At 43.4% G+C, this 15,995-nt stretch overlaps 1 protein-coding gene and 1 long non-coding RNA gene across 2 annotated transcripts; both read right to left on the reverse strand.

Annotated features, from left to right (window-relative positions):
• Positions 1-1,079: 1,079 nt before the first annotated feature.
• On the reverse strand, positions 1,080-10,287 carry LOC138603276 (collagen alpha-2(V) chain-like). Its single transcript, XM_069674957.1, has 42 exons — positions 10,228-10,287; positions 10,058-10,111; positions 9,838-9,882; positions 9,696-9,749; positions 9,564-9,608; positions 9,408-9,461; positions 9,186-9,284; positions 9,055-9,099; positions 8,871-8,969; positions 8,744-8,797; positions 8,551-8,658; positions 8,368-8,421; positions 8,189-8,287; positions 7,676-7,729; positions 7,465-7,563; positions 7,332-7,385; positions 7,161-7,214; positions 7,022-7,075; positions 6,618-6,671; positions 6,466-6,510; positions 6,265-6,363; positions 6,061-6,168; positions 5,895-5,948; positions 5,747-5,800; positions 5,560-5,613; positions 5,393-5,446; positions 5,185-5,292; positions 5,006-5,059; positions 4,799-4,852; positions 4,547-4,708; positions 4,351-4,458; positions 4,168-4,275; positions 3,939-3,992; positions 3,732-3,839; positions 3,563-3,616; positions 3,367-3,474; positions 3,213-3,266; positions 3,010-3,117; positions 2,560-2,920; positions 2,296-2,486; positions 1,950-2,192; positions 1,080-1,873 (listed from the first exon to the last, which is right to left on the reverse strand). The coding sequence occupies exons 1-42, from the start codon at positions 10,285-10,287 to the stop codon at positions 1,727-1,729; spliced, it is 3,729 nt and encodes a 1,242-aa protein (XP_069531058.1). The 3' UTR covers positions 1,080-1,726.
• Positions 10,288-12,473: 2,186 nt separating this feature from the next.
• LOC138603366 (uncharacterized) lies at positions 12,474-12,746 on the reverse strand. Its single transcript, XR_011309239.1, has 3 exons — positions 12,729-12,746; positions 12,600-12,632; positions 12,474-12,507 (listed from the first exon to the last, which is right to left on the reverse strand). It is a non-coding gene; the product is annotated as an uncharacterized lncRNA (long non-coding RNA).
• Between the last annotated feature and the right edge of the window lie 3,249 nt (positions 12,747-15,995).

Genomic DNA, 15,995 nt, shown 5'->3' on the forward strand with positions numbered 1-15,995 from the left:
GTTATATTCCAAGAAATAAGCACAGATAGCAAAAAATGTGAGTTCCTATGAATTGACATTTATTCTCTTCTGAAAAGCTCCACCTTTTCTCTATCTTACAGAATGAGCTAACCTACCTGCCTGAATGAGCTACCCTACCTGTCAGAATGAGCTACCCTACCTGCCCAAATGAGCTTCCCTAGATAAGCTACCCTACCTGCCTGAATGAGCCACTCTACATGCCCAAATGAGCTTCCCTAGATAAGCTACCCTACCTGTCAGAATGAGCTACCCTACCTGCCCAAATGAACTTCCCTAGATTAGCTACCCTACCTGCCCAAATGAACTAGCCTACCCAACCTGTCAGAATGACCTACCCTACCTGTCAGAATGAGCTACCCTACCTGCCCAAATGAACTTCCCGAGATTAGCTACCCTACCTGCCCAAATGAACTAGCCTACCCTACCTGTCAGAATGAGCTACCCTACCTGCCCAAATGAGCTACCCAAGATAAGCTACCCTACCTGCCCAAATTAGCTACCCAAGATAAGCTACCCTACCTGTCACAATCAGCTACCCTACCTGCCCAAATAAACTAGCCTACCCAACCAGTCAGAATGAGCTACCCTACCTGCCCAAATGAATCTTCCTAGATAAGCTACCCTACCTGCCCAAATGAACTAGCCTACCCTACCTGAGAGAATGAGCTACCCTACCCTACCCGAGAGAATGAGCTACCCTACCTGTCATGATAAGCTTCCCTATCAGTCAGAATGACCTACTTACCTGTCAGAATAAGCTATCCTACCTGCCCAAATGAGCAACCCTACCTGTCAGAATGAGCTAACCCACCTGCCCGAATGAGCTACCCTACCTGTCAGAATGAGCTAACCCACATGGGATGTCAGGAGAAAGCAGTTAATTCTGATTTGGGAACTGTTAGAAAAAAACAATGTCTCCCTCTAGTGGTGGGATGTTTTCAGTACAGGGTTCTGAGCTCATTAAACTCATTTTCAAAGCCAAATTTTGCTGCTCATGAAGAAAAACTAGGTATTTATTCAACTGTTCTCGCTTTGGTTTGTTGGAAAGGCACGGTCACTCCAAAGACAGACATTTATTCCACATCCAAAGTCAACAATAAACAAATACTTTGCAATTTACAGTCATATGTTGCATTTACAGTTGTAGTTTTAAAAAGGAGATACAAAGGTTTTCTGTTGAACGAGTAAATGAGTTCTTGCACAGAACTTAATAATTTAGGTTCAAGCATGATTTTCTTTTTTATTTAATTAAAATTAAGAACTACAGTCATTGCTATATTAACACTTGCCCCACATCCAAACCTCTTGACTTGCATTTACTGGAAAAAAAAGCCAAATAAAAGGCTTTGTATTTTTCCAGTTTCTGCAAGTTTACAAGCCATCCAAACCCCATTTAGCACCTTAAAAGTATCTTTTCCTCCCAAATGCATCCCCCTGTAGAGTACTAGTGCTCTAGATTGTAAATGTATTAATAGGTGAATAAATTATGTCAGCCTTCTTCCACTCACAAACCTCTCGAGAACACTATATTTCAACAGCTTACAGGAAATACAGCCATGTTTGAAGACGAAGAACGGCATGAAACTTCTAACCTTCATCGACTCGTACGCTCACAGAAAGAGGAGTCCTTGAAGTATAATTTTGGGATGATGTTTCTCCTCTAAATTCGGATATTTCTGTCCATCTTGCTTTGGGGATTTGTGTTTTATGAGAAGCAAACAGGGCCGATGTCCAGGCCAAACTCCTGATCAGCATTTCCAATGTCCATAGGGGCCAAATCCACGAAGGGCAGCCTGGCCGAAGTTTGAGTCCTGTACTCAAACACTGTTTTTCCCCAATTTCCGTTTAATTTCTGAGGAAAAGAAAGTTGGTTAAATCCATAGAAATGGCTTAGAATCACTTTTCTTCAAGTCTCTATAAAGACTTACCGAGCAGCCGTCCTCGACGACGGTGTATCTGAGGCGGTTGTTGCCCTGCGCTCTCAGCTCCTGGCCGTTGGAGCCTCGGAGGACCAGAGCTTTCTTCAGGCTGTTGCTCGTCTCGCTTTTGTAAGCAACGCTGTTCCTGCAGTGGTAGGTGATGTTCTGGTGCGACTCTTTGGACAACAGCTGCAGCAGCTTTATCTGGACCATCACTGCGTTCGGCTGCTCCCCGTTATTTCCATACTGGAGCTGAAATTACACAAGTTTCACAAGATTACACCCGGAGCTAACTGGATTTTGAAGCTGTGCAGGTACATGAAACTCTACAACATGCTTGTTTTTGATCACTTACTCTACTTCCACTGTTCATGTCCATTCCAAACCAGACTGGTTTGTTGGCGCTGGGGCTGGATTTCGTCCACCAGGCTTTGCGAGGAACGCTTGATTGGCTGGCAGAGATGCAGGTTTCACCAGTTTCCATATTACAAAAGACCTTGATGGCATCTTTTGTGCTTCCTTGATTCGGATCAATCCAGTAATCACCTGAATCAAAGGAAAAAGCAAAATGAAAATAACGTCTAGATTACCAGAAAACGTAGAAAGACAGGACGCTCACCGCTGTTTTTCTGAGGGTAGCACTGCTTGATGTCCTGGCAGGTTTTGGCAGGGTTCATCTTGCTGCCGTCAGGACTTCTGAGGTTTTGCAGATGTCCGCTGAGGGTCTTCAGTGTGGCGTGGACGCCGGTGTCAGCATGAAGGACAGCCTGGTTCTTATTGGGAAGAGCTTCGTCTTTGTTGAACTCTGGAGGTGGTGGAGGAGGATCAGCAGCCACGTCGTCCTCGATGAATTCCACGGCTTCTGGAACACCGCCGTATCCTTCGTAATCGTAAGAGGGGACGAAGAGGTCTTCCACAGCGGCAGTGGGGGGTCCAGGGGGGCCTGGAGGCCCGGCTGGTCCGGGTTCACCTTGTGGACCCTGATGAAAAGACACGAATGAAATGAAAACTTGAGACTTACGATCAGGATACCTCAAAAACGAAATCAACATTGCAAAGATTGCTTCACCTGTTCCCCGAGTTCACCAATGGAACCTCTGCTTCCAGGAGCGCCCATTGGTCCAGGCTGACCGATGTATCCTTCTTTTCCAGATGGGCCGACCACTCCTGGAGGACCCTATTCGGTTAGCAATTAGAGATCTTAAAATAAGGCAGAGCTGCATGTCTTTTTCTGCATGCAAATGTTACTGCATGTTGTTGATGTACACTCACCCTCGGCCCAGCTGGTCCAACAATACCTGTAGATCCTGCCTCTCCTGTGGTGCCCTAACATTGAAGAATGACAAATCACCTACAGTTCATACCAATTCTTTAACATTAGAAAAAGGAGGATCTCCTTTGGAGGATCACCAAAAATGTTGCTCACAGTTATTCCAGGCAAGCCGTGGAGTCCAGTGAAACCCCTGTGTCCTTTCTGACCCCTCTCTCCTACATCTCCAGGTGCTCCTTTCTCTCCCTGTGGTCCTTGAGGGCCCTAAGAGTAGACACAATTTTAGCGTTCATTTTGCCCGTTGATGACTTGTTATTTTAGGGTATTGATCAAGAAGGCCTTTTATGCTTACCACTTTCCCCCGTACACCATTTGCTCCTAGGGGTCCACTTGCACCTCTGCCGCCCTAAATTCAAAACAAGAGACATGGCAGACCCCTCTTTTAGCTTGCAGTAGGGTATTGATTGACAGATAAAGCATACACAGTTTAAATTAGATGTATTTCTGTTTGTGAAACTCACGTTTTCGCCCCTAGCTCCTGGTCCACCTGTCAGTCCCACAGGACCCTCAGGTCCAGGAGACCCTGTAACACCAGCCAGACCATCTTGACCAGAATTACCCCTGTCTCCCTGTACACACACAAGCACCAGTGGTTAGGACACACAGCTGTATCCAGGGCACATCCAGTCCACTTCTTAAAGAAATACACACGTTGTCTTTGATCTTACCCTTTCTCCAACGAGACCGTCCTTTCCAGGAGGTCCTTCTGCTCCAGCGATACCCTGAACAAGCACAGATAATGGCATGATAAAGATTTCATGGGAAGATCTTTGGTACGGAAGATGGAAGATTGTAAGAGAAACAGCTGAATCGTCTGCAAAGAAACAATTGCAATGGGGAAGATACCCAAAGAGTCTATCTAAATGTTACATAAAGACAGAGATGGACAGAACAAACCTCTGGTCCAGCGTCTCCTCTTGGCCCGGTGGCTCCTGGCAAACCAATCCCACCAGGAGGCCCTGTGCCGCCCTGAGTCCCGGGGGCTCCATTTTTTCCTGGAGGACCCTGAAAAAGAAGAATTCAGTGTAAAATGATCTGTTACATAGATGGACGAACAGCAGCATCAGAAGGAATACATACAGCAGGTCCTGGCAGTCCCAGCATGCCTCCCTCTCCTCTGAGTCCAGGCTGACCCACAATACCTCGCTGTCCGGTGGTACCGGCAGGTCCTGGAGGCCCATCAGGCCCCTGACAGAAGAACACACAAGCAGACAAGCACATGAAAGAGGATTTTTGTGTGTATGGCCTCAAATGAAAGACAGTAAACTCCTCTTACCCCAGGCCCGTCCTCCCCGGAGTCTCCTTTCTCTCCAGCGCTGCCGGGTGCGCCTGCAGGTCCTCTTTCTCCTTGACGTCCTGGAGCTCCGTTCTCCCCATGAATCCCACCAGGACCGGGCTTTCCTGGTGCACCGATGGGCCCGTCTGCCCCAACAGCACCCTGAAACACACACATGATCATTAGCTTATTTGACTTCATTAGGTGTTCATCAGAATGTCAGACAAGATATCCACATTTCAAAGTACTCACAAGAGAGCCAGCTGGTCCGACTCCTCCGGGCAACCCAGGGAAACCAGGAGAGCCCTATGGTGAGAAAACACCTTTAATATGATCTACTTTTATGATAATAATGACAATATGCTCAATACATGTTACAAAGCGTTCTAAAATAGGACATTTGATATATCAAACTAGTCAAAAAAGTGACCCTCTGTGGGGTTGAGGCTTTGAACTCACCGCTTGGCCCTGCGTTCCTCTTCCACCTTTCAACCCAGTCACGCCAACAGGTCCCTATGAACACACAGATGATAAGCAGTGTTAATTTCAACATTATTTTTGGATAATTTAACAGATAACTGACCAGCTATTGCAGTAAGACATCATTGCATTTCATTAGATTCAAGTTCTCCGTGTACCTGCGCTCCTGATTTCCCAGCCATCCCCTGTGGCCCAGGTGATCCTCCTTCTCCCTTCAGTCCTGTCTCGCCTGTTTCACCTTTGACCCCGGGCTGACCATCAGGACCCTGTGACAGAAACAGTCTGTTTTTAATCAAGCCTTTTTTTTTTGCAGGTATATTTTTTAACATGACTGTGATGCTTTAACGATCTTCAGGGAAAACTTACAGCAGTTCCTTGGAAGCCAGCAGGACCAATTGGACCAGCCTCACCGGTAGAGCCCTGTTGATTTTAACACAGACAAAAATACACTCTTAAACAAGTAATTAAAGTAAATCCATCCAAGAAACCTGAATTTCTTCTCAGTTTAATGTAAATTTAAATGTTTCACTGACAGGTATTCCTCTTGTTCCTCTGCGCCCTGTAGGTCCTGCAGGGCCGGGTTCACCCTGAAACAAAGAAACAGTTAGCGAAGTAATTTAACAAAGAGTACGTTTTAAGTAATTTTTCAGGATGATAGTTTACACAATCTCTTACATTTTCAGGTTTGAAATGTATGGAAAAACGTGCTTTTAAGCTCACCTTCTCGCCATTTGGTCCACCTGAACCAACAGGTCCAACAGGACCAGGAAGCCCCTTTAATTGAATGAAAAAATGTTTTAGAATATCACATTAAAACTCAGTTGAAAGACTGAAAACGTCTGGCTTCTTTCACTTAAGTACCACTCACCCGTGCACCATCAGCTCCTGCTTTGCCCTCAGCTCCTTTGTCTCCAACAGAGCCCTGTGAGAAGACGTTTTCACATTAAAAGCTGGTATAAAACTCTCCCGAGGCTCACTGAGAGATTGGAATATCCGCCTCTTTGCAGACGATGTGAATGTATTCGTTAACTTACTGCATCTCCCTTAGGGCCTGAAGGTCCGGATATGCCTCTCTCCCCTGGCATCCCCTGAAGTCCTGGACCTCCTGCCTCTCCAACAGAACCAGCTGGACCTGAGTTACCCTAAAAAGTAGGGAAAAAATACATAGAAAGGCGAATTATAAAAATAATTTAGATGCAACAAATTAAAGTCACTGGCTGGTTTTATGGTTACTATACCTTTGGCCCATCTGTTCCTGGTCCACCTGGACTTCCTTTGGGTCCTTGCAGCCCATTGGGCCCGATTTCACCTCTCTCTCCTGGAGGGCCTCTCTCTCCCTGCAATGACGACCATTACTTATTGAACTAGACTAAAATGTATTGACTCGTAACTTTAAGGTCGATGTTGAAACTGAAAAAGAGCTACACGTTTGGACTCACCCTTGGACCATTACTTCCAACAGACCCAGCCTCTCCAGCAAGACCCTGGAAGAAAACATATGCATTATGTAATATGGTTAACTTATATATGGACAGTAAATGGACTAAACTAAATACATGAAACACTGTTGTAAAGTGTTATTTTGCCGTACCTCATCACCTGGCTTTCCAGACTCTCCGGGTGGGCCTGGCTGTCCAGGCAAACCCTAAAAAACGGCAACAACATTTTAATTTCATGCTCATAATGTTTATGATTCTATGTATTCAAAATATTCGTTAAATATTCCTAAATCTTCATACTTGTGTTTCAGTTCAACAAGTTTTCTATTCTTTTAGCTAGAAACCAACATTTGTTTGACTCTAGTTGTGTTAAACGGGTGTTTTCGACAAATGAAGATGTAAATAAATAGCTAGTGCTAAAAGCTAATATATTACATGTAAAAACAACATTTAAGGTATATTTTTTAGCGAAATTCAAAACAAAAGTCGCTAGTTACACCTCCAGTGCTAATCTCAAACTGTATATTTTGGGGGGTTATTATGGGATGGAGTGTACCTGGAATCCATGCAGTCCTTGTGGTCCCTGCTCTCCTCTCTTTCCTGCAAGACCCTGAAGACAAGCACAAAGACTGTTACATGATTGACACCTAATGTTATAAACCAATGAGAGTATTACAGCAGAGCTGGATGCTTACAGCCGGGCCAGTCGGACCAGCGGCTCCAGTCTCTCCATCTTTTCCATTCACCCCCTGGAAGCACATACAATATTTATGAGTAAATTTGAATGAAGTTTTCTTTAAAGTATTGATGAAATATGATTTTGTACGAGGTATAAATGACGTTTTATCAATAGTGGTATAACTTGCCCTTTGACCTGGAGGACCAGGGCTGCCAGCCTCTCCAATCTTCCCAGCATCGCCCTAAAAATCACAGAAAATTTAACATGAGAGTCCTCAACATGAAATTGTTTAAAGATGGTAAAATAAGACTGAGACTGACAGTGAAGCCTTTCGGTCCCGGCAGGCCCATGTGTCCAGCTGCGCCTCGGTTTCCGTTAGAACCAGCAGGTCCTGGTTTGCCATCGTCTCCTGCTGAGCCCTGCAAAGACCAGAGGAGGATTTTACAGCACATCATCTAGTATACAAGTCTGAGGAAAGAGTTCATTCTTATCTAGTTTGAGTGAAACTTTAAAAATGTAAAGTTTGCATACCAGAGGTCCTGGCTTTCCCTCTGCTCCCTGGGCACCGATAAGACCTGTGAGACCCTGTGGAGGAGACGCACAGTTACAGAACATCCTGTTGTTGCTCTCGCTGAAGTTTCATCTTCTTCCCTAAAAACATATTTTACAACTATAGTACAGAAAACACTATTCCTAATATTTACCACCAAACTTCATGTTGATTTTATGTGTAACAAAGACCTGTTTGGTTAGGTTCTCCTTCCTGTTTTAGGGGAAGTTTTAAATAAAGTTGATTCAAAATGGTGATAAAAATGTCATTATAGGTGTAAAAGGCCAAATTAGATTGAACAGAAACTAATTTAAACTGAAGGAACAGTTGTTGGAGTCTGGTGCACCTGTAACCACGCCCATCAGTGATGTCACGGTGTACTGACACACCCTGGAGTACACTTCCACATCACTTTAAACCACTCAACATCAACGACTCTAGTCATGTTTGAGTTATTCAAGGAAATAAAAATGAAATCTGTTTTGTAGCTTTACCCGAGCTCCTGTTAACCCGGGCTCTCCATTACGCCCTGGATCTCCAGGTAAACCTTTGGCGCCGGTCGACCCCTGAAATCCTCTTTCCCCCTGAGCTCCCTGTTCAACAACACAGAGACAAATGTGCTCTTAGTGATGATCAGAGACGTTATGTGTGTTTTAATGAGAAATCTACTCACCTTCTGGCCTGGGAGACCATCTGCACCTGGGAAGCCTCTGTTTCCTGGAGCTCCCTACAACAACAAGGACACTCGTTTCATGAGTTTGAAAATCGGCTGTTTTCAGATTGGGGTTTTGAACTGGCAACAAATTTCCACAGGTCCCGACACCTTCCTCCTGAGATGAAGTTAAAGTTGACTCACTGATTCTCCTGTAGGTCCAGGAGGCCCGATGGAGCCAGCATCACCTCGGGGTCCACGCTTCCCGTCCTCTCCCATTGGACCCAGTGGACCCGGGATACCATGGTCACCCTAAGGCAATCACACAATCTGTCTTAGTAAACAAACACATGACACCAAAATACCTTTAAAATGTTAGGTATTTTTGTCGGCTTACTCTTTCTCCCTTGGATCCGCCTTCTCCTTTGAATCCAGGCACTCCAACATCGCCCTGAAAAACAAGATGGCGGTCAGAACAGTTCATTGGATTATTTGCGCCACAAACTTGCAAATTTAATTCGTACCAGTTGTCCCTTTGGTCCTGGTGTTCCTGTAGTTCCCTGGGGCCCAGGGGGACCAGGTGGCCCCAGCATCCCTGCTGGACCCTGGACTCCTGCTAGACCCTGTGAAGAAGACGGAGAAGCTTTAGTAAAGACATAAAAACATTCACACTCTGACGGATGGTTTAACTTCTCCAGTTACACTTACTGCTTGTCCGCGGGCTCCTGGAGACCCGTCAGTCCCTTCAGCACCCTGTTAAAGAATATTAACCAATAATTAATCAGATATAAGTCTTATAATGTCCAACAGATTTGAAACTAAACCAGTAAAAGACGCACCTGCTCCCCTGATGGTCCTGCTGGTCCTGCGTGACCGCCGTCCCCTCGGGGTCCCTGCTGCCCTTGACTTCCTCTGACCCCTGTGGGTCCTGCTTCGCCCTGAATGAGCCAACATTCAGGTCAAATACAAGGACGATTTTCAAGGTCTTTAAAGCTTAAAATGTTGGTTTTAAACAGTGAAAGTTTTAATCCGATGGCGAACAAAAGAGCCGACAATCTCACCTTCATCCCGGGGCCACCGGGGAAACCTGGCACTCCGGTGATTCCCAATGGACCCTGTAGTGGAAGGAAATTGTGATTAAATTAAATTAAATTAAATTAAATATGGATGCCTTCCATGTAGTTATTGTATGTTTACACTGTAGATGAAGTCCTTACCAGAACACCTGGTTTTCCAACATGGCCGGATGTCCCACGTTTCCCCTAAAGGAGGAACATAAATAAATGTTTCAAGCTTGCATCACCGTTTTTCTTCACTTTCCCCCTAAAAAAAAAGATTTCTTTTCTTACCACAGGACCAGTTGATCCGATTCTGCCTCTTTCCCCCTGCATCCCCGCTGGTCCCTGAAACAGAACACATGCTGTATGTGAAGGACTCCTGACTGTGTGTAAAAGGTTCAGGTGGTCTGTTTACTGTGTGTGTGTTGCCTACCAGAGGGCCTGGAGCTCCCATTGCACCTGGAGTACCAGATGTACCCTGCAAAACACAAGAAGACACAGATGTAATCAGTGGTGGAGGAAGAAATTAGACCCTTTAGCAGAGTGAAAGTACAGTTTAAGGGACTTAAATTCTTATAGTTTAGAGTGTAAATATTATAAATATGAAGAATCACTGACTTTGAGAACAGGAAGATCATAAGACAGATTCCTACCTTGGTTCCAGCGGATCCACTCTCGCCTCTTGACCCCAAAAGACCAGCATGTCCCTGATGGAGACATTCACAAACAGTTCTTAATGTTGTTGAAAATGTAATAAATAATCATAGAAAGAGAGACCTCATCATGGCAAGGTGCGGCTTTTAATTATTCCAATGTGACTGACCTTGTGACCTTTCAGTCCTGGATGACCTGGCAGTCCTGGGAATCCTCTCGCGCCCTGCATTTAAACAAACAATCAAACCACCATTAATTCCCAGCATGCACTACTTGTTGTTTCCTCTCAGTTAGATGCTTCTGGAAAATTTCCCTCTCTTTACTTGACATGGGAGGATGCAATTTTTTAAGCACTTCCTGTTTCATGTGGAGGATCCTGCTGCAGCGTCAGATACGAACCACTAGGTGTCAGTCTCAGCTGTTCTATATGCTACATTGGAGGTGCACCAACTTACTGTATGTCTTTGTATTGTATATAAGACTGTACTACAAATGGAGTCTATGCAATGCAAACTTATATTATTGTGCATTTCATTTTACCGCAGATCCTGGAAATCCGGGTTCCCCTGCAGCGCCTGCAGGACCAGGTTCTCCCTGAGCAAAGGAAGCAAAAAATAAAAGATGATTAGAGCTAAATAATTACTGATAATACTAATACATTTCGTTATTATAGTTATAATCAGCACTCAGATGCATGTATATCTGACTCACATCGAGTCCAGCTTTTCCAGGCGGCCCATCTGGTCCCCGATGACCCGGCTCACCCTGAGAACAAACACAAGGAAACGTAATGACATCACAGATTTAGGGATACGTTCAGCTTCGAACAGGCCCCCTGCGTGGACATCGACATGTTCCTACCATTTGTCCTGGATCTCCGGCCTCTCCTGGAATTCCCTGACCACCACTTGGACCCTGAACAGAGCAAACAATCACCGTAAACATTTCCCGAAATAAAGTCTCGAAAAAGAAGCCGTTAAAATCTTAGAGGCTGAAACGTACTTGCGCTCCTGGTGTTCCTGGAGGTCCTCGAGGCCCTGCTTCACCCTGATACAGCAACATTACAGTTTAAATCACACATATAGCAACAATGCTAACTCTGCATACATGTATAATATATACTTCACTCTACAGAGGAGCACTCACCCTTGATCCTGACACCATCTGGGCCACAACAGACTTCTCATTGAAACCTGAACCCATCTGTGATATTAGGTTGCCCTGAAATGATTTCAAAGAGACGTTTAGTAACGTTTTTTTTGCAGCAACGAGACAGTGAAACAGTTGGTTAACTCACCCCGGGGTGGGCGGCTTGGCCTGGGGGTCCAGTCTGTCCTGGGTTTCCTGGTATTCCGGGTTCTCCGTCAAATCCTGGAGGACCTGGAAATCCCTGCAGGGTGAAATGTGATCAGTTAGAGACTACAATTTCTTTTTTAGGTCATTAATTACCTGATACCACTGATAGTTGCATTAAAAACAGAAGCGTCTTTGTGCCTTTTGAGCTTCTGCACTGCAACATGCAACATTAATATAAAATATGTGCGCAGGATTTGCACCACATCTTATCATATCTCTCTTCTTTGCCAGTTTTGTTTTATTGCACAAGTCTTTGAGGAAAAAAAGGAACTATTAGGGGAGTTAAAATCAAGTACTGTCGCTTTAAATCAGACTTACCCGTCTGCCTCTAAAGCCTCTTTGTCCAGTGTTTCCCTGAGCTCCTGGAGGACCCTGAACCATACACACAAATATAAAAGATAAATAATACAAACATTATAAACCACATAAGCCTTCTTCTTCCGACTGCTGTTGAAATTTAATCATTATAAAATAAAAGCATTTCAAAATAAGCCTTTCAATCTTGTATTCAATTCTAATATAATAGAAAGCAGGTCAACAAACAATACTGGCTTATACTGCAGTTACTGCTCTGTGTCACATCCTGCACTGTTCCAGGTGAACACTAATATAACACTTTACCGCCCTCTAGTGGTAACTTTGTGCTTTCTTTCTTCTATTGTAATACATTACTTTAAAGAGGGGGTATTATGCTGTTTCACATTTATATAATGTTACAATGTTGGATGTTCAGACTAAACGTGGGTGAAGTTTCAGATCTGTAGGTCAAAGTATGTTGGAGTAATCCCCAGGCTTCTTGGCTCAGTCTGCAGGCTGCTGCGAACGCCAGGTTTCACACAGTTTTTTCTATGAGAGCTAACCAATCAGAAGGAAGTAGGCTTGTAGGGGCGGGGTTTCTTAAAGGGACAGAGTGAGTCGTTTCAGGCAGATGCTGTATGAGAAGCTTGAAATTCGCACAATACCCCACCGTTAATCTTGTATATTAGAAATAATGTGATAATAATAATTCATGTATATCACAGCAAATATAGTAAGAGAGGAAAAGCAGTTAAAAACCTACCGTAGGACCTGTAGGTCCAGGGAGTCCCACCACCTGAGAGTAATAAACATAACGTTATGTATTTATTGGAAGCTGATAGATATAAATGGCAAACACATTGCTGTTTATTCCGTGATATAACTTACATATGGGATATCACCTGGTTCACCTTTCTGTCCCTGTAATGGAAACATATGAACATTTGTTTAATTTAAGGATTAATAAAGGTCATTTGTTTAAGACATGAACGCATGTAGGAATGAATCATGTCTTACCTTGACGCCCAGAAATTCTTGGGGAAAACATAAAAAAGGAAAGTAGTTACATTAATTATACTAGTATTTTTAAGTTTAATCAAATTCTTAACACTAAAATTCATTATTCAGCATGAAATATGTGGAATAAATTCTCTTTAAATCTAAAATAGTACTTAACATACCCTTAAAAGTGTGTTTTTTGCTGACTTTTAACTGTTATTTGATGTAAAACAGTACTCAAAGGTGAGCCCGCACACCATGACATCACTTTTGGGTGAGGTTACAGGTGCAACACATTTAAAACTTCCATAAAAAAGGTAACAAAAAGCTGCTTTTCAGTTACCTTTAAAGCACTACAAAATAAACTACTGTAAGAATAAATTCATTGACTAAATAAAGCTTTTGTTTGGCAGGTAAACAGGTGATATTTAGAAGTTATCAATATTAACTTCCAGCCTCTACACTTTATCATGTGCTTGGCCAGTTGTACAACAGGTAAACACATCTCACCGATCATCCTGCTAGCACTGGCGAAGTTCTCACACACAGGGCAGCACTCTCCCTCAGGTGTGATGACCTTCTCGCAGTTTGAAACCAGCTCACACTGAACCTCATCGCAGATAGCCACGCCGTTGTCACAGACGCACACGCGACACGGCTCCGGTTTCCAGATGTCGTTGTGTTTGAAGACCTGCTCCTCGACTGTGCAGCTGTCTCCTGTTGTCTCATCTGCTGCTGCAACTGAAGGCCCCAAAAGAAAGGACATTTTTTAGTATGACGTAATAAGACTTAAAAAATATGATAACCCAATATTTACCTATTTTAGTCGTCTTGGGCCTTGATGTGGAACCTGGCGTCAAGCACACGGGGCAGCACTCGCCCTCAGGGGTCACAGTTTTCTCACAGTCACCGAGCTCCTCGCAGACGACGGGTTCACACACAGCGGTCCCCATGTCGCACACGCAGATCCGACACGGCTCTGGGTTCCACATGTCATTGTTAGCGTACACTTTTCCATTTTCTGTGCATGTGTCTTTAAGAAATAGAAACGCAGGGAAGCTAAATTAGCACTTTGATGCAAGAAATTAATGTCAAACATGTGATCAGAAATCAACATTTTATGCTTATTAGCCATTTTTTGTTACGAGAAGATTAATACCAAACTCATGTCTGTTTGCCATAGAAGGTTTGCCATGTTGGCTAATTAGCTTAATGTAGTTGAAAGAGCTATGCGTTAATTGGTGAGCTTTAGAGGTGTTTATGCTAGTTCTTTCCCATTGTTTCCAGTCTGCTAAGCTAAGCTAACCAGCTACTAGCTACTAAAAGCTTGTAAAAATAGTCCTATTGTTACACAACATAATAATAAAATGCTAAACATTGATGGGAATTAAGTTAGCCTCTGGAGTGCTTTTGAATTTTAGTACAATAAACTTATGTTGAAAATGTTGAAATGTGATGATGTATTAGAAGATTGATACCACGCTAAAGTCTGTTGGCTAAATATTTAGATAAACTATGGTGGCTAGTTAGCTTACTGTGGCTAAAAGACATACTGTATGTGTTAATTGGTAAGCTTGTGGTAAGCTTTTGCTAGCTGTTTCCCCTTGTCTTTATACTAACCTAAGCTAACAAGCTGCTAGCTATCGGCTCTAGCTTCATAATTAGCAAAACAGACATTAGAATGGTGTTGATAGTCTACTCTTGGCAAAAAAGCATTTAAGCGTACGTCTCAAACATGTCAAACTTTTAGTTTAAATAAATAATCTTAAACTAAAATACCATGAAAATAACATGCTAAAATTTCATGCTAGCAGACATTTAGAAACAGTAAAAAAAGCCGTATTTTAAGGCCCATATGTGTTGACTTTTTTGTGATTTTAGCGTCCTCACTGTGTTTTTTGATTCCACAAGAAGTCACCAAAACCACAAATTAGAAATCACACACATACAGGCTTTAAATGGTCCATTAATAAAACTTTCACTGGTGCTGAAATAGAAAGCAACAAGATCAATTAACCTGGCATTTACCATCATCAAACGTACATAAATTGCAATGACAAATGAGGCATCAATTTCCCAGAGGAATACACCTTATTTGGTTGATAAGTCACTTGCTCAACCTCCCCTTGTCTGCCATAGACATTGGTAGCAATTTCATCAGTTTCCATTAATTTCCATGATTGCTACCAATGCTTTTGCTGCACAAAAGTTGGTTGAGAAGTGATCTTATTTGGCAAAAGGTCAATGTATTCCTGTTGCAAACTGACATTACAGTCAAAGGGAAACAGTGAACACCATATGGAGGAATTAAAAGGAACATTGGAGCCTGAAGAGGAGCGCTTCAGACTGGGAGACGTGACAAAGAGCACCAGCAGTCCTGAAAGAGACTGCTTAACAAACAGGGCAAGAACCAGGATGCATCTGTAGGCGTATGGGCAGGCTACATTCCAGTTTACCAGTGTCTGCAGCCACGCACACGGGGCAGCACTCGCCCTCCGGGATCACTGTTGTCTTGCAGTCACCTAAGTCCTCACACACCAAGTCTTCACAAAACACCGTCCCCATTTCACATATACAGACTTGACACGCCTCTGGCTTCCAAATCTGATTGTTGGAGTAGACTTTTCCCTCCTCTGTACAGGAATCTTTATGGGAAACAACAACAACTGACATCATTGCAATGATACGGTAAAGTTTCTTCAAGATGGAGCGTTCAGTCCCGGATGTTTGACCCTGTTGACCTTGGCAATTTTGTGCCATTTAATCCAGGTGGATTTTTTTTGTCCAGTGCTGTTAAAAAAGAAAAACAATGACAAGAGATGGCGAGAAAATTCATCCCCAGTTATTTATTCTTAATATTTCACAGCATAAATAATCACTGTTGTACAGTGATCATTCCTGAAGCTGTAAAAGTCTCCTCTCTTTTTATAACCACATAAAACTCCACATAAAAAGACCCTCTGTAAACTTGCAAATGTGGATATTTATGGAGATTTAAATCAGCGTCTCATTAAATATTTATTACCAGTTTTATTGTCCATGTAAGGAGGGTGTGGTGGTGGTGCAGTCGAGCACACAGGGCAACACTCGCCCTCGGGGGCCTCTGTTGTTTGGCAGTGCTTTAGCTCTTCACACACCACCTCCTCACACACCACAGTCCCCGTGTCGCATATACAGATCCGACACGGCTCTGGGCTCCATATCTGATTGTGGGAGTGGGTCTGTCCGTTTTCTGTGCAGGTATCTTCATGAAACAGAACAGCAGCGGACGTCAGTATTGTGGCT

The sequence above is a fragment of the Semicossyphus pulcher genome, unplaced genomic scaffold (assembly GCF_022749685.1).
Source record: "Semicossyphus pulcher isolate SPU_LCO1_2020_fin unplaced genomic scaffold, fSemPul1.0.p SCAF_24, whole genome shotgun sequence".
Taxonomy (NCBI): domain Eukaryota; kingdom Metazoa; phylum Chordata; class Actinopteri; order Labriformes; family Labridae; genus Semicossyphus; species Semicossyphus pulcher.